Raw genomic sequence first — 26,574 nt, 5'->3', positions numbered from 1 at the left:
CGGTTGCGCGCCATCTGCCGGTTTCTCGACGTGGCCTCCCCTGCCTGCGTGTGCAGAGCGCAAGCTCTCCAGCTGGGCCGAGCGGCGCAACTCCAACGCGTCGGGCAAGCGGTCCCTGGAGCGCGTGGCAAGCGGCGGCGACGAGCCGTGCAGCCTCGCCAATTTCCGCCCAGCCACCCTCACCGTCACCAACTTCTTCAAGCAGGTGCCGCCCCCCCTTCCCCCGGCCTGTGTTGATGTCAGCAGGTGGCGCCATTGACAACAGACTGCCCTGCGATTGAAACTACTGCATCTACACTACTACAGCCAATACCACCACTACAACCTCTGACCACTTAAACTACAAACACGCTCAGGAATCCTGTTACTTGTTCACATTACAAGCACGGGGGGACCTACCCCAATTCCACCTTTGAACATACAGGGCGGTGATAAGAGCAAGGGCTCGGTTTGTGTTGTATGGTATGGTGATCCTCGGTCGGCTGAGCTTCAAATGAGTACCTGGTGTGGTGTGTAAACATCGCCAATGGATAGACAACGGCGGCCGGCCATGTTGCTGGCCACCCACCCCCTCGTGTGCCATGCCGGCCTTCAAAGGTGCTCGCTAACAGCACTTGCCCCAACAGTCTGTTAAAGCTATACAGGGGGTCTTTGTCTTCATGAGGATTAAGCTTATGTTAATGTTATATACCTAACAAACCTAGGATTTGTGTCCTGGACTGCCTAACATAAGTTTGATGTTTTGTTAATAGCAATAAGGGCTTTAATGTGCCTGTCAAGCCCACTACCTTAGCACTCGAATGATGTCACTGCTCTGAAGTTTTTAAATTAATGTGAGTGTAGTAACAGTGATATCACAAATGAATTCATCTTCATACTAGTTTTGAACACCTGGGATACAGAGTTATGAGGTAAGAGCCGGGTGTTTTGTTTACGTTGAACGATCAAGGGTTGGGTGAAACTTTGATTTCTTCATACCATAGCAGATTTCATAGCGTTAGGCACATTTACATTTTTTTTCATAATCTAAAAATTGTCAATGTGGGATTGGTAAGGATTCGTTTTATGTATGTATGCTGAACTTTTTTCGCACCGTACCTAGACAACACTGCTAATCGAAAGTGCGTGGGGGAGAGGGGATCACATATGAGCCGGGGACCACGTCCCTGACCCTGGTTGTGGTCGCGTGCGACACAGGAGGGAGACCGGCTGAGCGACGAAGACCTCTTCAAGTTCCTGGCTGACATGAGGAGGCCGTCGTCCGTGCTGCGCCGCCTGCGGCCCATCACAGGTGTGCCGGTGCCCACCCAGGTGGTGCTCATCCCACCGCCTGAAAATACCCGCTCGGTGTGATTCAAATTCAGGGGGGTGTACAGACCCATGTGCCTGTCGGTGTATGTGTTACAAGATTAGGATGTTCATCATGGGGGGTGTACCAACTCAGGGGTACCTGCTGGTGACATACTTGCCAAGCCTGCTGATTTAAGCAGGAGGCTGCCACATTTTAAACACGTTTACCATTGAACCGATTGTCAAAGCTGATCATATTGTTTGGTTATTTCGGTAAAGTCACATAGGTAGGAGCTCCTACGACAGCAGTCCTCCTGTTGTGTTTGTTTCACACCTGATTATGGTTGCTTGTGTTGCGATCGAAACGTCGTGATCTATTATTTTTGCTACCTACGTGACTTTACCGAAAGAACCAAAGAGTATGGATTCCTGCAGTCACGAAAGCTTCAAATCAAGACTGATCATATTGCTTCATAACACATTTGGGAGCAAATAAATATGAATGCAATTTTTACTTAGAAAATTGGCCTGCCGTAAAATGATATCAAAACCTGCAACCTATTTCTTCAAACGGTAGGGTTGAAAAGATTGCAATGGGGATGTTCAAACCTAGAGATGCCCAGTAGCAAAGGATGCGATCCAACCTTGGGATACCCGCCTGGGGGTGCTTATGGACCTGGGTGAGCCGGCCAGCCAGTGGTAGCGTGTGCTAGCCCAGGTCGGTCTGCATTCTGCTGTTGGGGCACCGCGGTGGTGAGATGTTATTTGCCTCGCCTGGTATGCAGGAGGTCGTGGGTTCGATCCCGACCTTGACACCTAAATATTTTGCATGTTTTCCCCATGGTAGTGTGGATTTTTCTCCAGGTCCTCCAGCTTTTCCCTCCACATTTCTAAACATGCGTTGAGAGTATTTGGCTGCTATAAATTTCCGCCTGATAAGCCACTTCGTCGAGCTGTCATTTGTGGCCAGGTCGCTTCTGACAAAGTGATATATAACTCAGTGGGCCTTACCTGGTAAAATTAAAATATCGATTTAAAGCTTTCGTGACTGCAGGGATTCATCTTCTTGGTTCTTTCGGTAAAGTCACGTAGAAGGGAAATAATAAAATAATACAAATAAAACATTCCGACAGACCTGTTCGTCACCTGAGGACGGCTGCTTGCGTTGTGGTCGAAACGTCGTGAGAATTATTTTATTATGTTTTATTTTTATTATTTTATTATTTCCCTTCTACGTGACTTTGCCGAAAGAACCAAGAAGAAAGATAAAAATAGTTTAGTTTGTAGTAGGGGTGGTGGAGTGCCATGTTTTTGCTGGGCTGTATTTACCTTGACCGAGAGCGTGCAGAGGACTTTGGTCTTCCACGTGGCCTGTTCCTTGTTAGCTTAATTGCCCTGCGGCACTCATGCATTTATATTGCAGCTCTCTTGGTTGCCTGGTGCTTGTAAAAGCCTATCTTGTGAAAATCTCCATTGTTTGCCTGCTTGCAATTCAAAGTGATGTGTTTTACAATGCAGTGTATTTGTTTTCAAAGCAGAGACTGTTGATTAAGCATTGGTTTCGAAATGTGCTCATTTATGGCACATTTGTTCTCAGGGATTTTAGGTGGATCCCCCCCCCCCGCCCACGAAAACATTTGTGGGAAATTCCCTTATTGCATGAGTAACTCCATGTAAAACGAAACCACAGATCAGGTAGTGGGGGCATGGTAATTCAAGGGTTATGGCACTGAGCTGGCAACATCGATGTCCTGGGTTAGAGTCCAGGCTTTCGTCTGTAATTCAACCGGTCTCTCAAATGCAGCAAGCTGAAATTTTCTCTGTTGATTCCCCAAAGATTGCTTGTGATAAAACATCAAAATAGGAAAGGAAGTGCAATTAAAGCAATGAGCGTGTGTCAACTGAATTGTCGGGTCATGGCTTTCAAACAACCAATTCACTCCCTAGTCCAGCCGATCTCATCAGAACTTAGAAGCTTAGCATCATTTAACCTGTTTAGGACTTGGATATGGAGACTGCCCGGTGATACCAGATGCTGTAGGCTTGGACTGCAGGTTGGCCAGAAGATGGTAGTTCAGAATTGGATTCTTGAATCCATCTGTTCAGTTACTTGGGTGTGTTACTCCCTCATTTTCTCTGGTGCACTTTCCACCCACATGCCTAACAATCATTGATAGATTTGGTTAAACATTTCAATGCAGAACCTCAATGAATACGTCTTTGGACTCGGTGATGCTTTCCTGGGTAAATAATAATGCACATCTCTTTTTTCAATCCACTACTGGATGAAGGCATCCCTCTGCTATTTCAGTTATAAGGGTTGATTCACCATAAATTAGCAAGCTGATTGGTGCAGGTCGATAATGGAGGAACCCTGAGACCAGTTCAAATATCGATCACCACTGCCAGTAGCCGGGGCCGGTAATCAAACAGATTGGTATGTCGATCGCACATTGTGTGAACCGTTGTGCCACTGCTCCCCCCCTGGGTACGTTATGTATCTAATATGTAATATTTTCTGGCTAAACTAGTGTCCGTATTATTATTGTCGTTATTGCGTGCACTCACACGCTCATATGTGTATGTGTGTGTGCTCGCTCGTACAGCCCAGCTGAAGATCGACATCTCTCCATCACCGGAGAATGCCCCGTACTGCCTGACTCCCGAGCTGCTGCAGGTGAAGCCGTACCCGGACATCCGCGTGAGGCCCACACGCGAGATCCTGGAGTTCCCGGCGCGGGAAGTCTACGACCCCTACACAAGCTACAGGTGGGGCTGAGCTCCCCCGCTAATCCCTGCCCTCCCAGTGTCCTTGCTGCTGGTCTCTGTCCCAGCTTCTAAATTCCTGATCCCCTCCCTCCCACTGCGCATCTCTAACTCCTATTTTTATACCTGCTCCCTGCTCTTGCTCTCTGTCCTGGCTATACCCACTCCTTGATCCCTTCCCTCCCACTGCTTTCCAACAACTCCTCCCCCCTTTCTACGAATCGCTCTTTGCACATTGTTCCATCGTCCTGCTCTGTTGTTGTTCTGTTCTCTGCCACCTCGTTACTGCTCCCCGCTCCGTGTTCCCTTCCCCCTTCTTCTTGTCTTGGCTACCTGCTCCTCTGTTGGCTGCCCCTTTGCTCCCCTGATCACTGCTTCCCATCCTCTGTGCTGTGCTGGCAAACACAGAGGGCAGCCCGTGGCTGTGTTGAGAGAGTGCTTGTTGCCGCTGCCAACACTGGGGGGAGCATTGCGTGGTCGGAACTCCTCGCGGTGGGTGAGCCTTGAGTGTGGCAACGTTTGAGGATGACGAAATTGACGTAATTAACGTAATTGGAAGGTAGTCTCAGCCAGTAAATTACCGTGTTCCATCGTTCTTGTCTCAGCGCTCCACCAGCTGCTGCGGTGCTTTTGTTTGTTCAGGGTTGAAGGCTTGGTCAAGTCCCAATGAACGATGTTGAGAGCAAGAAAGAGCATTTTATGAGCAGGCTTTTAAAATCAACAAGTCGTAAGCATTTTGAGCTAGGTTTTTTAAAGCAGGGTCAAAGCTACAGTGATATTCCTGGTAGTGGTGTAATAATTCACCCACCACCCATTACTGCCTGATGATTCATTGTACAGGGTGGTCCAGATGTAATTGACCCCTTACATTTTTTCCTTTGGATATTCATTTCTGTTTCAAATTATCCTTACTTTAAAAATATTACGTTTTAGAGAATTAAATGGAGGTCACAAGACATCTGGATCACCCTGTACAGTATTTCTGCAATTTAGCTCCTTGATTGGATTAAGGAATCATTTTGTTTCATCTTATTTTTACCCTCTCGTTGGTAAAGTTTCTCAATTTTCTTGTCTGTCTCGTTTGCTCATTATTGCTCACTGGCCTAAATATAACGATTACTTATAATTTGGACAATGATTCTCATGAATCAGAACAACATTGGTTCTTACACACGCAAGTCAACACATGCTGGCATCATGAGCGTGAACTAATGAATCGATGATACATGCTCGTCACACTCCTAAATCTTGGCCTGAGAGTCGCGCTTTGTTTTAGACGAGCCGAGAAGGGTGCAAGTGAGTGAGCGCAAGTGAGCGAAGGAGGGAGGGAAGAGAGGGAGCTGGCTCCCGGGAAGAGCTCGTGTGTCGCTCTGCCATGTGGGTGTGTGGGTGTGTGAGGGGGCGGGCTCTCGTCCGTGGGGAGCACCCACTCCACTTTCATCGTGCAAAAAAAAGTCTACGTCCAAGAATCTGGGTGAAAGTTGAAAGCCGTTGCCGGGCTGTGTGGGTTTGCACGTAGAGAGAGAAAGGCACGTGCATGCCCTTCTGCGCGTGGGGTTTCTTGAGTAGATTCCAGCGCACGTGGTTGACGTGGCTGGCCCCCCCCTGCCCTGCTCGCCTGCCCATAATAGTTGAACGCACGCCATGTGTCCGTTCGCTCAATACCCCCTAACCCAACTGGAGTGCCTTCCTAAAGCCGAGTTTGACATTTCATGTGTGAATTGTGCAAAGTGGAGAGTGCTGTCTGAATGCCGTGCATTCTTCTTCTTTGGTCTGTAATGTGAATAAGAGGTGTGCAACAATTCACACAAAGATTAGATGAATTGTCACAATGTTTGGTAATTGATTGAATTATTTATTATCTTTTACCACTTTTTATCATCTAATTTCTATTGGAAAAATGTCTGTGTTAGCCCATCCCATTCACATAAAACCTACCATTGGCAGAGCATTTTCGTAATACTTAAAATAACAGATACTTGTATGCATATATATTTTTGTACATTTCGAGAATACAAACACAATATGCCTTGCATTTGTTTACGTACATAATACATAATCAGTTCTTTTTCGCATGATTATATGCTTGTATTAAGTGTATGAATCAGTTTTAATCAGTGAATCGATGCATGGTTAATAGAGTTTGCATGAAGCATTGACTGCGCTGCTCACAGTGGTACTACTGTTTATCCAGTATCGGCAATATGATGATGATGGCCGGTCTATAGCCCTGATGAGGTCCTGCCATAGTACACGGCTCCTCCGGGAGCCGATAGACCAACAGATGTTAAGTTTACTACACCATGACTCATTTAAGGTAACTGCTCGTAGAGGTGGAACGATGGATGCATCAATTCCCCGATTGGTATAATTGTTTTAAGCTCACAATAGTGGCACTAAATCACGTGTGTGACAATGTTTCTCTATTTATGTCCTTGCGTCCACATTGAGCTCATGAAGGCTGTACCTCTTAGGTTATGACTGGAGAGCCTTGAATGCAAGCTTTGAATCGGTAATGGATAATGCCTGCTCGTTCCATATTTGTCCAAAGGGCTTCTCTCTGTATTGTCATCTCTGCCCGTGTCCCATTGATGAGTTCACTTAATCCATTGATAGTTATGGAAGAGAGGCACAAGTTGTGCCGAGCCTTTGGTGCACAGCAAGCGTTAATCTATTTTTTTCGATACATCTTGATCTTATTTCAAAGTCTTGAAAAGCACAGAAAATAGTTGACGTCGTTAAAGTCCGCCCAGCTTACGGCGCATTCCAGTGCGCTCGATTAGAAAAGTGCTCGGAGCAATGTGGGTGAAAAGTTACGTTACATTGAATTGCACAAAAGCTTTCCACTGAAGAGAGCAAACAGCCTCGATGTGTTCTCTGCGGAAGTTGTAAGGACGCCTCTGCGGGGGTGGGGTGTCAGTAATGGAGAGAGAGAGAAAAAAAACTGGGTGAAAAGTCAAAGCCATCAGGTGTCCAAGGGAATGCCATTGAGGCTTCAACACAAATGTCCCCCACGGAGGTTATGCGTTTGCAGCCAAGGTGTTGCCTTGGGATCATGTTTTTTTTGCAATTTATGGTGAATGTGCAACTTTAATCGATTTGGTGCCGTGATGTGTGGTGGCGGGATATAAACCGCAAAGTGGAGAAAAAAAAAGCATAATTTAGATTAGTCATTCAGGCCCGCTTGACTCCCAGTGTAGAACAAACCCAGTTGCAGCTTCCATCAGATGGTGCTGAAAACTGAAAAGTAGGTGAAAGTTGACACTGGGATGAGGAGGCGTGCGCAAGCGTGCAGCCTGTATTGTTGGGAGTTGTGAATTGATCACCAAGTTGTTTTTTGCACAAGCAGCTGCCAGGATATGCATGCTTAATGAGGTGGATAGAATTTGGCCGTCAAAGAATGGCTTACACTCGCAAAGAGCTGCAGCGATTGGGGGGGAGGAAAAGTTTAACAAGGCTCTTGGCCATTTCTTATGCCCGCATTTGCTTGTCGAATCGTGACCCTGAGAAATTGTAAAATTGCGCCCCTGTTATAAAACGTGGTAAATCATCTGCATCCAGAAACAGAAGGGGCTTGACTAAGGCGGAGATTTTATTTTTATTTGCACACTCAAAGGTTACGCGTTAAGTGGTCCCTCAAACCACTATGTGTGAAAAAAAATGTGGCGGTATCTGGAACAAGTTGAGGTTCTTCGGTCACACGGAGCGTTGCAGGAGATAGCACCTGCTGTGTCAGCACGGTCATTCGTGTCCCTCGTGTGTCACCGCTTGTGGTCCTTCCACCCCCCCACCCCATGAAGAAAGCGGCTTAGGAGAAGAAAAAAAAAGTGGGTCAGAGGTAAAGCTGCAGCCTGTGAAAGACGACGACTTACATTGGCGTCATCACGTTGTCTTCCTCTCCACATACTTCTCGCATTTGCGTCGAGATTCCAAAAATGTGTTTGCCGGCTGAGGCTGACATGGGGGGTGACGTTTGTCATCGCCGTTGTGTAATCCCAGATGGTCAAACCACAGCCTTTACTGCTTCCCCATTTTCCGTGGCATATTGACAACATTGAATGAGTCATTTAATTGGCTGAAGCAGGACCACTGTAATTCTCTACCACACTGTAAACGCTAGCTAGACATGGTAGCACACGCCTGTTATCCAAAGCTTGGGGGGAAAGGGTTGATGGATCATGTAGATTTTTTGAAACGCTTAAACCCGCTTCAGCTGTGAGCTGATTCATCTGTGCGGACCTTCGAGTTGCTATACTCTCGTACATGTGAGTTTTCAACTTATATTCTTTGTTTCCTTACCATATCTAAAACGCACATTAGTAAAATTGGCCAAAACATCCCAATGCAGGATCCTCATGAAAACAGTGTTGAGGCTTGTTAAGGTTTCCAAGGTTAAATAATGAAGTTATGGATAGTGAGTGGCAGGGTGCTACAGTGGTTTGGTAACACCCTGTGCCTCAGCAAGAAGCGCCTGTGTGGAATTCCCAATTTGGGCACCATTGTGTGTGGAGTTTGTGTGTTCTCCCCCTGTTCTGCATTGGTTTCCCCTGTGTCCTCCAGTTTCCTGCCATAGGTAAAAAAATAAATTTCGATTTAATTTCGATTTAAAGCTTTCGTGATTGCAGGGATTCATCTTGGTTCTTTCGGTAAAGTCACGTAGAATGGAAATAATAAAAGAATAAAAATAAAACAGAATAAAATAATTCTCACGACGTTTCGGCCACAACGCAAGCAGCCGTCCTCAGGTGGTGAGCAGGTCTGTCGAGTAGACAGAGTCTGAATGAATTACCGAATAAACCAAGAAGATAAAAAAATAAAGCTTGCAATTTAACTGGTATTGGCCAAACATCTTAAAAAGCTATCTGCGAATTATTCATTTTGGATTACACATGGCAGCATCGGCCCTGACTTTGGCAGCTTGGCAGGTCCGTTCGGAACAAGGGTCGTGAGGCTTTGTTCGGTAATCCAGTAAAATAAATAATAATAATTGGAATGAACTTAAGAGTTCTAGTGGATTTAACTGGGTCAAAACAGAAGCAGTGTTTTCTACTGGCACTCAGTGTTGATGATGCTGATAAACCTTAACAGTACAAATGTAATGAAGTATCACTTCATTCCTTTTAAAATCAATTCTGACTCGTGATATCTACGTTGAATCGTGTATTTGAAAACTGACTTCTTTGTTTCATGTTGGTGTAAGTTGTATGTGATTAGTTCACGTGACTAATGACGCTACGGAAGGGGGCTGCGTTGTACCACACTAATCATTGACTCTTGAATCAAATCGGGACCTCAAACTGTGACAACTCGTCAAGTTGATAGGAAGCGGATTGTTACAGGCCTCGCGTAAATGAAAGTTGAATGACAATTGTAGTACTTAAACAAATATATTGGTGTACTGTACTTCCAATCACAAAACCCAGTGGAAGAATGAATGTATATGTAACCATCCTTTATTGATGATAACACCATCTATTTGAAAAAATATCACATTTAAACACAGAAAGTTTACAGTTTTGTGTGTATGCTTTTTATATATATATAAAAAAATCACGATAAGCATAAAACATGTATGTACATTACACAAAATGAAAAAAAAAAATCCTAATACACACATTCAAAGCTGTCACTTGTCAAAAATAGGATTTCTGGTTATCAGGTTATTAAAACACTATGAACACAACGAAGGGCAATCAGTAGTTCCTGAAAGTGGTCATTGGATAAAATAAGTTAAGCTCAGAGTAACAGCAGGGACAGCGTGCCGCTACGATATGACATACATTTGCAGCTTTTAATTTACACAAAAGAGAATCCACGTAAGCTACTCCATCACAGGGTAAATATATATTTCGTGCGTACGTTTGAAAAAGCTCCCCGGCCACAGTGCTGTGCGTGCATTTTTGTCGTTGTTGTAAAAGTCATCGTAGTCATTGCAGACAAGCGGCGGTGTCGCTTTATGGCCGGACCCATGGGTAGGGGTGGTGGCTGCTGGGGCCGTCGCACAGGTCGAGTTAGTAAGCTGCCTCGGCAATGATGCACCGTCGCCGAGCGCCCGAAGCTGGCACAGCGGCAGATGACGGCGAGCGTGAATTGGTCTGCCAGACGTTCCGGCGGGCCTCCTCGTGCGTCTCCGCTATGGAACAGCTGTTGGACAGAAACATCGTTATTAGTGAGAATAAGAACGACAGCAGCAGTAGACATGGTGGCACAGTGCCACGTGTGTTCTGCAGCTGAGCTGGTGGCTGCTCAAACCATTTGCCTATAAACCACCTGGAGTCACTTCCGTAGTGCCGTGTGTGCGGCTGGATGGATTTGCAGTGGGTAGTGAGTGGTGAGCGTACTTCTGCAGTGAGGGTGTTTGATTAGTGGTTGGTGAGTGTAGTGCAGGAGTGGGAGTGTGTGGTCGATGAGCGTCGTGCTGCGGTGAGGGTGTAGTTATGGTTGTGAGTTGTTGGCAAGCATCCTTATGTGGGATGTGCTGAACCAACTTGGCTGGATAGTAGGTATGTAACGATTAATCAATTGAAATTAATTACTTACAGAACCTTTTAGCCTAATTGAATTCCAGCAATTGAACAGGACAAGCAATACAGAACATGTGGGAATTTAGTTCGTAGCATCGTTGGGGTAAGTCGGCCGAGTCGTCAATACACGCTCACTGGACCGGACCAGGTCTCCGCAGATCTTTGTGCGGCATGTCTGAGCGGGTGGTGTTGGTCTAGGGTACTCACCGGTGCTGTCGTTCTCGGCCACCGCAACCTCGCCGCTCGTTCTTGGGTAGTACCGCCGGGCTATCCTCTCCCGGGAGCCCCTCCGGAATTTGTTCACTCGTGCCTTGGTGGCCTCGACCTGGAAAACAAAGGTTGACACTTTCAGTCGCCGTGCAAAGGAGAACACGGTGAACGGGTACTGTGATCCACGGTCATTGCTACCGTCAAAACATGTGTAGGTGGTGCTGTCAATCCCTTCAGTTAACGCCTGAAAACTGTCGTGGCCTCCCTGTGTGGCCTTTATTATGGGTCAAGTGGGGTGTGACGATGCATAGCTTCGACAACTATCAGATCTTTAGCTCACATTGTTACGTGCATCAAATCGGATAGGCAAGAACCAGTGTTTGTGTTTTTCAATTTGTGTGCAATGAGTTCTCACGACCCTTCTTTCTACCTGCTGGAGGCTGCACCAATTCATGCAGCAGTGCAGCAACAACAACAAACGTTAATGATTCATGATCCTGAATTGTGGCAACCCATTTACATGGGGAGGTGAATTGCCCACAGCGTTTCTTGCAGTGTAAAATCTCACCATTTCTAGTCGATTGTTTGAACTGTACGTGGTTAGTACAGTTAAAACAATCGTTCGAGGCAGGGTGAGTGAGAGAGAGGGGTCTATATTCTTGGTTATTTCGGTAAAGTCACGTAGAAGGGAAATCATAAAAGTATCACGACGTTTCGACTGCAACACAAGCAATCATCGTGGTGATGAATTTTATTGTTTGAGGTTTATTTTTATTCTTTTATTATTTCCCTTTTACGTGATTTTACCGAAAGAACCAAGAATAGGTATCCCTGCAGTCACGAAAGCTCTAAAGAGAGGGGTCTGTTTAGGCTATTTTAATAGTGGGGGGTTCTTTGTCTTTGGGGTGCACGTGACCCCCTCCGGCAGACCACGTGTGTTCATTACCTTCTCCTCCAGGCCCTGAATCTTCATCGACTGCTGCTGCAGCCTCTCGTTTTGGTCCGACACTGTCTGCAGCAGGTTCGAGATGTTTTTGTTCTGCCCGTCAAAAAACGACTGCAATAAAAGCGACAGTGATTGAGAGAGGGTTAGCTCACGGACGTGCACATGGCAACCATGCCCCGTCGTAACGCATCAAGTATTGTAATCGTAAATAGTTTTACCACCCTCTGATATAATCTGGACAGTGATAATGGTTCTTTGTCCGTGTTTATGAGATGGTGTGCCAGGCTTGCGTCGGTGCTGTGATGCACACGGCCAATATCCTGCACTAACGGTCCCGTCGCACTCTCGACATGGTGGTCCAGATGTCTTGTGACCCCCCCCCCCCCCAATTAATTAACCCCTAACATTTGTTTTCCATTGCATATTAACTTCTCAATACATCTGGAGCAGCCTGTACGAGAGGCCAGCGAGGCTGAGAAGATTGGCACGTGTGGTTTCCACGCGGTTTATTTGCGGTCACCACACAACTGGGTTGGCATGAAACTCCGATGATTCGGAAAGTCTGGGTGCCACCTGTAGCTGCCCTCATGAAGTGAGATGTAAAACTGAGAACTTACTCCCGTGTGTTTGTTTTGCCCAAGAAAGGGTGAAAAAAACATGTTCCCTTCCGCCAGTTGTTTAAATGTTCCACCACAGGGGCATGCGCGCCCGCGTCTGTGTTTTAAATCTTTCTGCAAATAAAACAACTTCGACCCAACCGAGCAAGAAAATAACCCCTTTATCGAACCAGTGAGGCCACCATCCAGTCAGGTTATGGGTGGTGGTGGTGGAGGTCTCACCTTGATGACAGCGAGGTCACTGGATTGCAGCTCTCCGCTGCGGTTCACCAGCCGAGCCTCCAGCTCGTGCACCTTCTTCTTGAGCACCAGCTCCTCCTCGGACAGCCACTCGACGCGGTGCCCCAGCTTGGCCGACTCCACCCGCAGCTCCATGTTGCTGCTCTCGAGCTCGGCCGTCTTCTCCTTGAGCTTCTGCTCGGCCTCCTTGAGCTGCGTCGTCTCCTGCTCCAGGCGGGTGTAGGCTGAGCCCTGCGCCTGGATCTTCTGGAAGGCGTCGTTGACCTGCACCGTGAGCCTGTCCACGTAGTGCTTGAAGGTGCTGCCCAGCTGCAGCAGCCCGTACGACACGAGGTTGACCTCGTCCTGCAGGGCGTAGCGCGCCTTGCGAGAGCGCTGAGCGTGCGGATCGCGCTGACGGTGGTTGGGAGCCGGGCTGCACTGCCCGGCAATTATCAGCAGCAGCAGCAGCAGCGACAGCATTAACGTCGCGGGCGACTTCATGGCGCGTGGCCGAGGAAACAAACGTTCTGCACGCTCGGAGTGACTCGCTAACTCTGCCCAATCCCGCCGACTTGGCAGTGACTAAAACTGCCTGGCGTTAAACCGCACGGCGGGTTGAATGCAGCCGAGCCTACAAGTGTCAGGGGATGAGAATTTGCTCTGCGATGGTTTTGCTTGCAAGAAGAGAGCTGCGCCTTCTCTGATGAACACTTTGCCCCTCTCCACAGCCTCTGTCCTTCCCAGAGATTAACTGAGACGGTGGTTGCGGCGCATTGCTTTATATCTACTCCCAGGGCTCGGGGCGGATCGTGGGGAGGGGTGGCTGGGGAGGAGACTCGGTCCGTGATTGCAGGGGGTGGGGGTGCCTGGGGCCCATGGCAGTGTGGGTGTTTACCAGCACACGACGACACTGCCTTGGGGTTGCTCAAGCATGCACCGCGATTACTTTAGCAACTAAACGTGCTACATTATTTATTTTCCATTTTAGGAGCTGTCATTGGCCATCTCGTTTTTGACCCGTGTTAATTAACACTTTGCTTTGCTCTCTCTTTTTTTGAATGCTAATTAATTATGCATATTGCGTGTAAACAACATACCACATCGATGTTTTACTCAACCAACGTTAAATGCTTGTATCAGGCAGCTCAGTCACGGGTGACATATTTTGCTGTATTTGATATCGGATCATGATGGAGCGCACAAAGACGAAGACCACCCGTATAGCCTTAACACACACACGCACGGTTACATTACCAAGGCTGGGGCACGTCGTTCGTGTGATTGGCGGACGAGACGCGAGCACGTGGAGCGAGCGTGCGGAGAGGCACGTGATGGGCCCCCGCGTGTCACCTCCTCCCTCCCTGCCTCTATCACCGCAGGGCGGGCGGGCGGGAGGGCTCGAGACTTCGGAGTTCACAAAAACACCGTCGCACATACGTGCACCTCTGCACGGCAGAAACAGTCCGCTGTTGTTTACCGGATCTGGGGATTTCCCCCCCCCCCCCCCCACGGTGACCAACTTAGAAGTAGAGGGGGGCACGTCTATTGTGGTGAAGAGTCTCCGATGCAGCGCACGGCCTCGTGCGCACGTAACCCGTGCGCACGTAACCCGTGCACAGCCCTTCTGCCAATCCACTGCTGGATTGAGAGTTGGGTGTGAATAGGAGGAGCATAGACGTGGGAGTATCAAAGCAGAGTGCAGTACAATGGATGTTGCTGGACTGCCCTCTGCTGGACGCCACGTGGTACGGGCTCGCAGATGCCCATCGCAACCCGGCGTGCATGGAGCTCGCCCATTCAGCTTCCCAGAGCTGACGAGCTCTCGTGCACTCCGGGATATGTATATTGAACCATTGCTGTAACTCAGTACCTTGTATTTTAAACTAGCTTTACGACCCGGCTTCGCCCGAGACTTGGATTCACCACGCCCGGCCGCCTTTGTCTCCCCAGTGGCGATGTTCACACACCACACGAGTTGCTCGTTTGAGGCTGAGTCGACCTAGGGGAGGCCCAGGACCGGTTCAAATAATCGTCACCGGTGGTAGCCGTGAGCGGGAATCGAACTGGGGTCACCGGGTTCGTAGCGCGGCGTAGCGCTAACCACGACACAGATGTGACGTCACAGCTCACTTGCCGTGCAAAAATCGATGCATTATTGCGCCCCCACCCCCCAAAAAAATACAAAAGTGTATTTTTATTATTTTTGCATGGTGTACAGTCTGGAAAGTACCCACATGGCAAATTTCAAGTGTGTTGCATGTCGGGAAGTACGCTAAACATTTTGAACAGATACACATTCACAAATTTCCCTTTAAAATATATGGAGATCACATATCGCATGTAACAGTTCGGTGTTGTTGAGGTCTTGAAGTTTCCCATGAACATCGATGTGAGTAATAGCTCACCGGTGTAAAGAAGATGTTAAAGTCTATGCAATTAAATATATTCTTACACTCACGACATGCGCATCGAATCGTGCATGCTCGAAGTTACTCTATAATTTGTAGTGCATGCACATTATATGCAAATGTTATATTTAGGCTATTGGGAGTCAAACACATTTGACAATACAGTCGAGAAACAATCCAACTTAAACGATGAAAACTATTTAAAACAAATGATTAAAGCAAAATAAGGTGACATTTAAAAATAGCTAATACAACATGGAATGAAATGATAATGTAAACGTGTATACTGTACTATAAATTTAGTCGGGAAATATTAAATTCTGCAAGCACACAATGACGCAACGTGGCCTGGGTACACACGAAAAAACGACAAAAAAATTGGTGCGTCTTGTTCTGAAGCATCGTCGCTGTTTGTGGGTTTTTGTTAACTAAAACAGTTAAGGTCTGTGCAAGCAATCACGCCCTCCTCGTGATCCGAGCATGTATGAGCACAGCAAACCGCAACCTGCCGAGCCAAACGCCGTGCACATCCCTTGCCTGCACACCGTATGCACACGGAGTTTACCACTTGCAGGCACACACACAGTACACCACTGGCTGATGGGTGTAACCCTAACCAAGCATATTTACGATGTGGGTGTAGATACCATCTAAATGCGGACCGCTTCTCAAACCACTAAAAAACCCACAGATGTCATGGTTATTTTATAGAGAGACCTCTTCATTGATGTGCTGCCTGAACGACAGGTCCTTATTTGCCGCCACCTCCGTCCTCTGTTCTCTGCCCTCTTCATTTCCACAAATGTCCCTTGCTTCAACTCCTCCAACATTTCAATTGTCAGCCTTCCGCTCAATGTTTTCCCTTCCATTATTCCTCCCACAATGCACGTGTAGTGACGGTAAATCCGCCACTTGGGGGATAGAGCGCGCAACAGGATAAGAGGGGAGCGTGGAGATTATTGAGGGTCGATGGAGTGATTAACGTTCGGTGGGGCGGGTCACGTCGTCGGGTCTGGGAGCTGCAATCGCCTCGTGTATAGGGGGTCACGTAGTGACAAGGACGTCTACACCAATGATAGAGCCAGCTCCGAAAAAGGTCCTGATTAAAGGAAGTGTTATACACATTCCTGCGGAGGGAGCTGGTAGGAACGTTGGGTTGCTCGGTCAATGGCCAGGGTCAACGGCGGCGTGGTGTATTCCGCAAATATGCCCGACTGTGAGGGCGGGCACAAGCCGGCGTGAGTAGGTTAAACGTTGAGTTTTATAAGGGTACCACGGGGTGGCCAGCCCCTCCCCACCCAGCCCCACCCTCCCCACCCATCCCCTCCCCACCCAGCCCCACCCTCCCCACCCATCCCCACCCTCCCCACCCATCCCCTCCCCACCCAGCCCCTCCCCAACCTTCCCTCCCCACCCAGCCCCTCCCTGCACGATGGACGGACACAAGAATCCCCTGTGGGCTGGTGTAACCAGGAGGTTCCTACCAGTATTAACGGATTGCCTCCAACCACGTAGTGTGTGTCTTCATTTAAGAGCACTACATCTGTATGTATGTTGAACTTCTTTCGCACCGTATGTAGCCAACCGTGCTAATCGGAGGTGCGTGGGAAGGACAACGAACTAAACACAACGACAAGCAGTTCTAAAGAAATGAGTTTTCAATCTAGATTGAAAAGTGCATAGCTCCAGTGGCTTCCTAATATCGGAAGGAAGAGCGTTCCAGATGGCCGCAGACACGCATCTGAAAGCGCTCGATGCAGTGATTATCTTTGTTCGATCACCAGGCAAAATGCCCTTTCTCAAACCAAATCCTCGTACAATGTGTCCGATCCAATTCCTATTCCCCCTTCTGATGATTTCCATTCTGATTATTTTTCTGCAGGGTGCCGTAGGCGGGGGGAAAACATGGAAAATCTTGAGACTGGATTTGAACAGTGGCAAGGGAGTCGAGAGCATGGAAGGCCAGGGGAAGGGAGTTCCAGTCTATGGGGGGCAGCAGAGGAGAAATGGGTCAACTGGTAATGGTTGAGCAGGGCTCTACAAGGTTTTAATTTCCAGTTTAAGTGATATTTCTAATGGACAAATGTATGGGTTTTTTTTAGGGTGCGTGTGTCACTTTAACTGTTTACATTTTCCTCCAAACATGAAGCACTCCGTTTTTAGTAAAATGTTGATGCCATGAAGCTAATGTTAATGCCAGGATGTTTCATGAGCAAAGAGTTGGTGTTTGGGAAAGTCCCTTTGGTTTTGTGCGCGATGTGGGTGAAAGGGTAGGCTTCAGGTAAACACATTGATATCACTGAAACCACGTGATTGCCCCGATTTTTATCCCCCAATTTCCAATTGTTTTGTCAGTGGCCTATCGTGAGATGAAGATATTCTGTTTGGAACTCTTGCAGAGTGAAGGATATACTGTGGCAGAGAAAGGCCCTACAGAAAGAAAGATAACTAGGCAGAAATACTACAAAGTCCATTTGACACCCCTCTTAATTCCTACGTATACACCCTGCAAAGGGCATGCATCACATGTCATTCCAAATTATTTTTTGAAATTCTCATAGCTACAGTGTGCTGATGTAAGGGATATTTTTTTTCAATACCGATGGCTCTTTGTGCAATCATTGATTGATGAGCAGGCCGACACCATAACCTTGCAATACTTGAGAAACCGGTTGAATCACAAGTGGCTGAAACCCAGTGATGCAAACTCAGAATCTCGACGATAGCAACCCGATTCTGTTGACGCTACAGTATTAGCCCATTGAGCTGCCGAGCCTACCTCTACAGTGTCAACAGTGTGGCTTTCAACAGATTTAGTAGAAATGTGAGTCTCGATTATGGCTGCTGTGCCTCCGGTCCCTCCCGGGCATGAGTGTACCTGCTTAAGACCAAGTCCTGTTTAAGACCAAGTCCTGTTTGGCAGGACCTATTGTCGCCTGTTGATTTCGTGTCCTTGACTGCACGTGCCTACATTGTGCTTGTCCGTGCGCCATAACAACACACCTCGCTGCACCAGGTCGGGTAATTCCATTTTTTATTAAATGAAAAAAAATCCATCAGAAATGCAATTGAATAATATACTTTAGTACATGTTATGTAATCTATGTCGCAATATACCGTAGTACCAATTAGAATGATTAGCTACGTACGGTGTGAAAAAGTTCAACAACAACTACAACCACCAGTTTTACGACACATTTTATAAATAACGCGATCTAACCCAAAAACTTTATTATGAACTACAACCACCGTTCGCCACGAAGAGGCGGTGACGTCACCACGGTGCTTGTGCCAGGCTAAGTGCACTTTAAGGCCGCGTGAAGTGTCGAACGCCTGCTGGCAGGCGATCACGGGACATACCGAGGTGCCACGGGTCGACTGACTGAGATCCCTGGCCAATTAACCGCGTGTGCCCCCTACTGTGCTAACTTGCTGCGTTTTAGCCCACCCAGCGCTCTGCTCGTTGTTGTGAGCTATGCTCCTCTCATACATACATGTACAAATGAACTGGAACAGGTTTTATCGTGTGTGTGATGTATAAAATGTGAAGTGTAACATATGTACTTAGGGATATAAGTTAGTGGTTGCGAATGGTGGGGGCGGGTGATAGGGGAGGGGTGGCAGAGGATGGGGAGACCGGAATATCCTCGGACCTACGGAGATAAATATTGCACAGCAAACCTTACCGTATGTCTGAAGCTCTCTCTCTGGTCGTGGCGAGGCAAACCTCCACATTCGCACATAGCTCCTAAACATATTGCCATTTGCAAGAGTAGAATAGAATGTGTTGGTCTGTACAATAACACACGACACACACTAATACATTCCCAGTAATACATACCGTACACAGTAACGCAGGGATGTTGTGTTTTTTTACATAGATTTTAATCATTGTCGGACCAGGGTCCCCTCCCCCGTATTAGCCTGGCTAGCGAAGGGTTTTACGATACTATTGCATTAATTTGCAATAAAAATGTATGAAATAAGGCCTATTGAGAGAAAGTGCTATTCACCGTAAAACGTTTGCACATGAGTGGCTCGCAAACTAGCCGGGGTCACTTTTGACCAAAGGGCGAGTGCCGCTTGGGATTTGCTAACTCGTCGTTTTTTTTTTAAGTTGCTGCCGTTTGTTTGCTCCGCACGGGCACTGCCCGCATGGCCCGATAGTCGTCAGAGCAGAGCAGGCCGCTGCTTTATTGACCATCTGATAATTCGTGGTGTCAGAGAAATAATCTGTATCTCTATCAGTGTTTGTGCATTTTGGAGATTTGCGGTGAGGAACTGCAGTCAGTCATGCACGACCGCGAGTGCTCAATTGCAATTGAGTGGCGTGTTTCACTGAATGCAGTCGGTCGACCGTGAAGCTCCGTCTCTGCCCGGCTGGCGGCTTCTCAGCCACTGGGAGCCCTTTTTGCTGCCCATTATCTCACATTAACCTCAAAGCTCGGGTGGGCCCTGCCAAACCAAAGCAAAAAATTGCCACTGCTGGGATTTGTTATATATTTTTTAGAGTAAACAACAGGCACATATCCAAAACACACGTCCCTCACACGGAGATAGCGTGCCCCAGATTGTCACCATGCCGTCTACATGCCTCTGGCACCGTGCGGCACACAGTCCCCAGGGGCCCGGTGATGGGGTCTTCTTCAAGAAGCACTGGCGAGGGGAGGGGTGGGGTGCAGTCGTGCGGCCATTTCAGGTCACACCTTCCCCGGAGCCTCGGTCTCTGCGGCTCGTTTCCACTGCACCGGGCGATTAAACTCACCCATGTCTGACATTGGAGCCGCTTGGTTCCCGGTACCACCGCTAGCAAATCTTGTCGGGATCCTGTGGTGGGTGAGGGGTCTGGAGTGGAGCACTCAGGCTGCACTGTGGCACAAATTCCAGCGTCATACCACTTGGCAGGCTGTCCAGAAACACTTGTTTCTTACCTGTAAACACCTGCTCGTGTTTCAGTTCCCCTGAAATCCTGTCGGCTCATTCCAAACTCCACCCCCTCCTCTCCAGCCTACAACCCCCCCTCCCACCCGCATGTGCTTAGTTTAGTGGATGACAACTCGTTGGCTTCATTGTGGAATGCGAAAGCTCGCAGGTGTCACCAATTGATACAAAACTGTAGTTAAATTTGGATTTGTAGAGTTTCGAAATGTGACTGCATCACAAGATGCTGTTCAGAAACAGCGGGCATAATTATTTCGTGTGACGGTGGTGGTCATATGGAGAATAAAAAAGGAAGTTCTTGAGCCTGGACTTGGAACAGCGCAGGGAGTCAACAGCATGGATGGCTGGGGGAAGGGAGTTCCATACAATGGAGTTATCAGAGGGGAATGAGTGATGTCCCACTGAGCAAAGGTTGACTAGAGGCTCTGACAAAAAGCGTAGAGTATGTGGAGGAGATAAGAGTGAGATGGAGGATCTTGAAGATGGTCAGATGGAGAGAAATAGGGTGCACATAATCCCATATGTCTCCAATAGCGGCAATTTCAAATTACATTATTCTTGCGCTTTTTGCTGCACAAGAGCTCATTCTCTGTGTTCTCCTGTTGACGCTGCACTCGTTTTTGTTGTGTCCTCGCACAGGAACCTGCTGCACATCTACCCACAGAGCCTCAACTTCGCCAACCGCCAGGGCTCGGCACGGAACATCGCCGTTAAAGTGCAGTTCATGTCCGGGGAAGATCCCAGCAATGCTATGCCGGTGGGCACCACTCCACACCACTCCACACCACCTACCCCCCCCCGCGCTGTGCTTATAATTCAGCGACCCGAGTTCAATTCCCGCTCACGGCGGGAATTGAAATCGACCCGTTCAGACGATTATCTGAACGGGTCCTGGGCCCCCGCTAGGTGGACTCAGCCTCAAGTGAATGTCTAAACATCGCCACTTGGTAGACAAAGGTGGCCAGGTGTGGTGCTCGCCACCCACCCCCTCGTGTGCCGTGCCGGCCTTCAAAGGTGCTCGCTAACAGCACTTACCCCAACAGTCTGTTAAGGCTATACGGAGGGGATCGTTGTCTTTGCTTATGACCAAATCCGATCTCATCAGATCTCAGAAGCCTAACAGGGTTGAGATTTGACGGAGCGTGAATGGGTGACCACCATCTACAAAGAGGTTGTCACCGGCGACTGCGGAGGGCTACGCTGTGGACAGCAAAGGGCAGTGCAGCAAAATCCGTTGTTTTGTTCTGTACTATGTTTCCACATCCGTGCCCTCAGCCTTCACCAGCCCGTGTTGACCAGTCGGGTGAAGTATGCTCAATTAACCCGTAAGACCCATAAGGCATGGGGAAGCCCTCTTCCAGCAGTGGATGGACAAAAGGGTTGTACGTGTCAATCTGTGTGTGATTTTCTGTGTTGGCCCGTGCGCGTGTTGAGCATTTCCTCTCTCAAGCTCTCTCTATGCACCACTGCGGGCATCTTGGGAAGTTGAAGTAAAACTTACCTGCCACGTGCACGTTTACTGCACCTGGCAACGCCTTCTGCTCAGGTTAACCGTGATGGTGCCTCCTCCTTGTGCGTGTCCACCGTGGTCGACAATGCCTTGTGGTTTCCACATACTCGCCCGCGTGTTTGCGCGCTCGTCAATCGCTGCCAGTTGGCCGTCCACGTGATGTAGTGCCGGCCCCTGTGCGGTGCCTGACCTACAGTAACCCCCTTTGTTGCCATGCATCCCCACAGAAATAGTCCCTTTCCTGCCATTCATTTGAAGCGAAGTGGCAATTGTAATCGACTCCACGAGAAGTCGTCGCGGCCAAATTCCTGGACGAGTTCGACAGCTGAGCCGACCTCTGTGCGGGACGCCCCTCTTGCCAAAATCTCGTCCGCACTCTCCCCTCATAACTCCCCCGTGGCCTCGTTGTTTTCGTCAATTTACTCTTCTGGTGAAAAGCCATTGTGGGGTGCTGCTTGCCCGCAATAGGTGGACGTGTACAGAAAGATTGTTTATAATAATTCAGTCGTTATGTTGTATCATATAGTTCCCTTTGATTCGCAACATCCATTGAACTCTGGCATTGCCTAACAATCAGCGTAAAGTTAACAGGGTTTAAGTGATTCCTAAAAATAAACTGTTTACGTCGGTTAACATTTCAGCAGCTGGTTTTTATTTCGTGGCGGGTTTTAATTTCTACGAGAAAGAGTTCTAAAATAAGAATCAACCCGTAAATCAAATGTCTCTTATCCTTTGTAAGCGTATATCGAGGCTCGGCCCCACATGAGCGGGAAAAAATATACTTTTAAATCACTGTCAGCCGCTCCTTGATAGCACTTTAGTAATGTCACAGATTGACTTGAGGGCTCGGGCTTGAGCACTTGACTGGTTTTAAATTCTGGTTTTCTTACCATTATTACAGTTAATTATTTTATTTTGTTATTATGCTTTAACACGTAGGCTTTCGCGACCAATTTACGCGATATAACCCAAAAACCTCTTATGGATGTTATTATGCTTTGGTTCTTTCGGTAAAGTCACGTAGAAAGAAAATAAATTAAATAATCGAATACGACGTTTCGATTGCAACACAAGCAACCTTCATCAGGTAAGAATGAATGAGAAATCAAACCTAGTAAACTTAGAAATGTAATGCAAGTTTACTAGGTTTTTTATTTCTTTAAAGCTTTTTGACTGCAGGGATTCATATTATTGGTTCTTTCGGTAAAGTCACGTAGAAGGGAAATAATAAAATAATAAAAATATAAACCAATAAAAATTCTCACGACATTTCGACTTTCAACACAAGCAATCACCATCAGGTGTGAAATCCACGGCAAGAAAATTTCAAATTTTTTTTTTTTTGCTGTGGATTTCGCACCTGATGATGATTGCTTGTGTTGCAGTCGCAACGTCGTATTCTATTATTTAATTATTTTTCTTTATACATGACTTTACCGAAAGACCCAAAGAGTAATTCCTGCAGTCACGAAAGCTTCAAATCAAGTTTGATGTTATTATGCTTGTTTATCCAGGAAAGGCCTCACTGAGTCTCAAGACACTTTTAGCAGGAGGGCTCCCCCTCTCATGTTTTGGCGGTAGAGGGAGATGGTTGATGTGTGTAAATCTCAACGAGTAGTTTGTGGGTATTTTTTTAGCATTGGGATCTTTGACGAATAACAGTTATGTTGTGGGTTTTTTTTCTCCATTCATTAGATTTGTGGGGCCTCAAACTAATATTTATATCTTTGGGGCCTTTACCATTTGTATATCTGCATAGCTACTGCACTATCCTCAGCCGCAAGGATATCGGGAAAAATGGACGTGGTTCCTTTAGGTCTCACGATGCCAAACTTAATTGGAGCCTCTTCAGTTCAATGCCAACTCCATGCTGAACTTTAAAGCCACCCCCAGCCAGACACAAATCCCTTAGTCTACATTTTCAACAAAAATGTTTTGATTTGTACATGACTCGATCCTTCTCTTCCCCCGCACCTCCTCTGTTTCCGGCAGGTGATCTTTGGGAAATCAAGTTGCCCAGAGTTTCTGCGGGAGTCGTACACGTCCGTGGTCTACCATAACAAGTGAGCCTCTGCGTTAGTTGATTCATTCTTTATTTTGTACGGTAGTTGGTGCAGCAGCGTTCGCAGTGCTCTCGTTATACCGTCCGTGGCGGAGCGCAGTGACATCTCTGTGCGTTCGGCGTCACTCAGGACATGCTCGTCCTACGCCGCATTGTGACTGAGGTGACGATCGGGCGAAGGGGCTAATGTCGGACATTGACCCGGGGTCTCCGGATCGGGGCTGCGATAATGGCAAGGGCAGTTCCCCAAAACTCTTCCGGCAAACGCGCAGAGGTCAAATAACACCAGGAGCAATTGCATTCGGAGGAAATTCATTAATCAACGTATCCTTGGGAAACGGCAAGAAGTCGTTAGGCGTGGCGACCGTAAATTACCACGCCATGAGACCCCACCAGAAACGACTACTATTGTTTCATTTCATGAGAATAATTTGGATCTCGGTGTGCAAGGATGAGTTATTTCGCAAAGCTCGTAGCAGCCGCGCTATTTGGAGGTATGGGGGAGGAACAACAGACTATACGCGAAAAGCAGTGCTAAATAAAATACATTATCATTTGATAAAACACGAGGATGAAACAGATGCGCGTGTTTGTTTGCAGAAAAAAACAAATGATGCAGAGTGAAAAATGTAATCCATGAGTGTGCACTGGCAGGTAAGGCTTCATCAGATGTAGCTGCATCAGTTTGGTCACTGCCAAGTCCTGCCGGCCGTGTATTTCACTTCCTCGCGTAGATGATATCCTCCCAGTGGTTTGATTGCCTGCTATAAAAATGTATACTTGCAACAGCAGCACAATGCACTGAGTCGTGCTTGTGAGAATAGAATAGTTTTGAGCCAACAGAACGTTGAAAAAAATCTATAGGCTACCTATGAGTTGCTGAATAAAAGACAAAACCAGATCAATTCTGCAATCTTATCGTGCCTTTGAATCACGACAGTTTATGAAATCATTGGGGAAGGTGGGGTTGAGGTGGGAGTGTGGGGGGGTCAATGTTACATGTGCTGCCGACAAGAATCAACATCAAGGTCATTACTTATTAACAGCTTGGAAATGATTTTCACGTCTCTTATGATCACAGCGAGTATCATGCACTGCGGCTGTCAAGCTGCCCCAGACTTGGGGTAAACACGGTCAAGTCCCATAAGGGCGGCATTTGCCACTGCATTGAGGTGCAGGGTGACACCATAAATCGTCGACCCTCTCACCACCCGCTCCCTCCCGCCATCCCCATTCACCAGTTGTGGTGGTTTTTACCACGTGCGGATTTTAAGGCCCATGCACAGTGACCACGATCAACCTCACTGGATGCTTTTGAGCCTTTAACAAAGTTTGGCAACCTCTTCTTGGTTCTTTCGGTAAAGTCACGTAGAAGGGAAATAATAAAATAATACAAATACAACATAATACAATACAATTCTCACGACGTTTCAGCCACAACACAAGCAGCTGTCCTCAGGTGAAGACAGAGCTGTCTGAAAGACAGCACTCCAATGAACGCTGCTAAGCTTGGCAGCGTATTTTAAGCTGGGTGGGAGGAGAAGAGCGCCTTGACAAAGGAGTTTACATATCAACAGAAGAATTTAGCATTGAATAAGCTGTGTTAATGTGAGAGAATTAGCAGGATGTTAAAGTCAGAAATTAGCATGTAACTGGGAGATTAGCATGATGTTAATGTGAGGAATTAGCATGTAACTGGTCACGGAAGTGGCTCTGTTAAAGTTTGGCAAGTGCATCCGAGCTCCTCTTCCTTGTTTTTTTTATTTATCGTACCCATTGATTGTGTGTGACGCACCGAAAGTCAGAACTGGCAGTAGCTGGTTAGGAAAGTCTCCGTTCACATCCCTCGCGGTTGAAAGTTGTTGCACGGTAAATGCTGCTGCGTAGCGCAGGTGCTGTCACACGCGGTACCCTCGATGGAGGCATTTCGTGACTCAAAAGTGATGCCTCCTAGTGATGAAACCTGCACATCCTCTGGCTGCTGAATGGTGTCGCCAATTCATTTGTTGCCCAGCGCACAAAGTGTGGATTGTACCCGACAGTAACGTGTGCACAATGCGCCAGTGTTTAGGCCTTCACTTTGTCCGTGTTTGACCTGCCATAACTTCCACCCAAGGGCTTTGTTTTTCCTTCTTGTGCTTTATTTTAGCTTTGTTTTAACATATGCAGTTCTATTCTGCTGCATCACTTATATGCCAAATTATAGCCGCCACTGTGGTATATAGAAACCACCATGAAAGTGCAATTTTTAAAGGCTTTAAAAGTGAATAGCATTACAAGCAAGATGGTAAAAATTAGACCAAAACGTATATGCAGCATCGTTGAATCAAATCGTTACTGCCCATAGTGTCAATAGAATCACTGCGGGGTCAGAATCGTAACCTGCCGATCGGCCACGCTGATTCCTTGCCACGTCGGTTATGCTTCCTGTCAACCGCAGGTCCCCAGATTTCTACGAGGAGATTAAGGTGAAGCTGCCGGCCCACCTTACCGACTACCACCACATCCTCTTCACCTTCTTCCACATCAGCTGTCAGCAGAAGCAGAACACCCCTCTGGAGACACCCGTGGGATACACGGTACGGATGGTGGAGGCTCGTGGGGCCCAGGTAGTCTCCAGCTCGGATCAGTTCCCTCGCTCGTTTCTCACTCGAGCGAAACAAATTCAACCGTTGCCCAGTGATTCTCGGCCCGTTATGATGCATTGAATCGTACGTTAAAATCGATACGACTGCGTTGGTGCTCGCAGTTGTGCTGTATATCTCTCCGATGTGATTTGTACTGCTATGTTGTCCAGCATGATCACCATGCAGAACAATGTGCTGCACAAATGTAGTCAAATATCCGTGCTCATCTTTGGCTCAGAGCAACAGCCATGAGAGTAAGCAATATTTATTTTCATAATAAACAATCCTCTCTCGGTTAGATGTCAATGCCACGGGCATGTCCATGTGCCTCCACGCTGTTGTCGTCCAGAGTGGGGCCCTTGAAAGGCTTTAAATAAATGCTGTGGTTTGCTTACATAAGGAGGTGGTTGGCGGGAGACAGCGCCTATTTAAGGTGGGAGTTGACCTGTGT

The 26,574-nt window shown here is 47.4% G+C and overlaps 2 protein-coding genes across 2 annotated transcripts in view; one reads left to right on the top strand and one right to left on the bottom strand.

The window, feature by feature from the left end:
- The window catches only part of LOC133351946 (dedicator of cytokinesis protein 7-like), a 73,266-nt gene that overhangs the window by 13,424 nt on the left and 33,268 nt on the right, over nt 1-26,574 (top strand). Inside the window, 6 exon segments of the mRNA XM_061567568.1 lie at nt 57-205; nt 1,198-1,291; nt 3,897-4,059; nt 20,564-20,681; nt 23,427-23,497; nt 25,937-26,075. Of these exon segments, the coding sequence (XP_061423552.1) occupies nt 57-205; nt 1,198-1,291; nt 3,897-4,059; nt 20,564-20,681; nt 23,427-23,497; nt 25,937-26,075 (734 nt within the window).
- On the bottom strand, nt 9,494-13,337 carry LOC133351947 (angiopoietin-related protein 3-like). The gene is made up of 4 exons (XM_061567569.1): nt 12,576-13,337; nt 11,737-11,847; nt 10,788-10,905; nt 9,494-10,200 (listed from the first exon to the last, which is right to left on the bottom strand). Exons 1-4 carry the CDS (start codon nt 13,074-13,076, stop codon nt 10,190-10,192), a joined length of 741 nt encoding a protein of 246 aa, XP_061423553.1. The 5' UTR covers nt 13,077-13,337; the 3' UTR covers nt 9,494-10,189.

The sequence above is a fragment of the Lethenteron reissneri genome, chromosome 39, assembly GCF_015708825.2.
Source record: "Lethenteron reissneri isolate LAM-NWPU_2019-01 chromosome 39, ASM1570882v1, whole genome shotgun sequence".
Taxonomy (NCBI): Eukaryota; Metazoa; Chordata; class Hyperoartia; order Petromyzontiformes; family Petromyzontidae; genus Lethenteron; species Lethenteron reissneri.
This window is presented reverse-complemented; position numbering and strand designations above follow the sequence as displayed.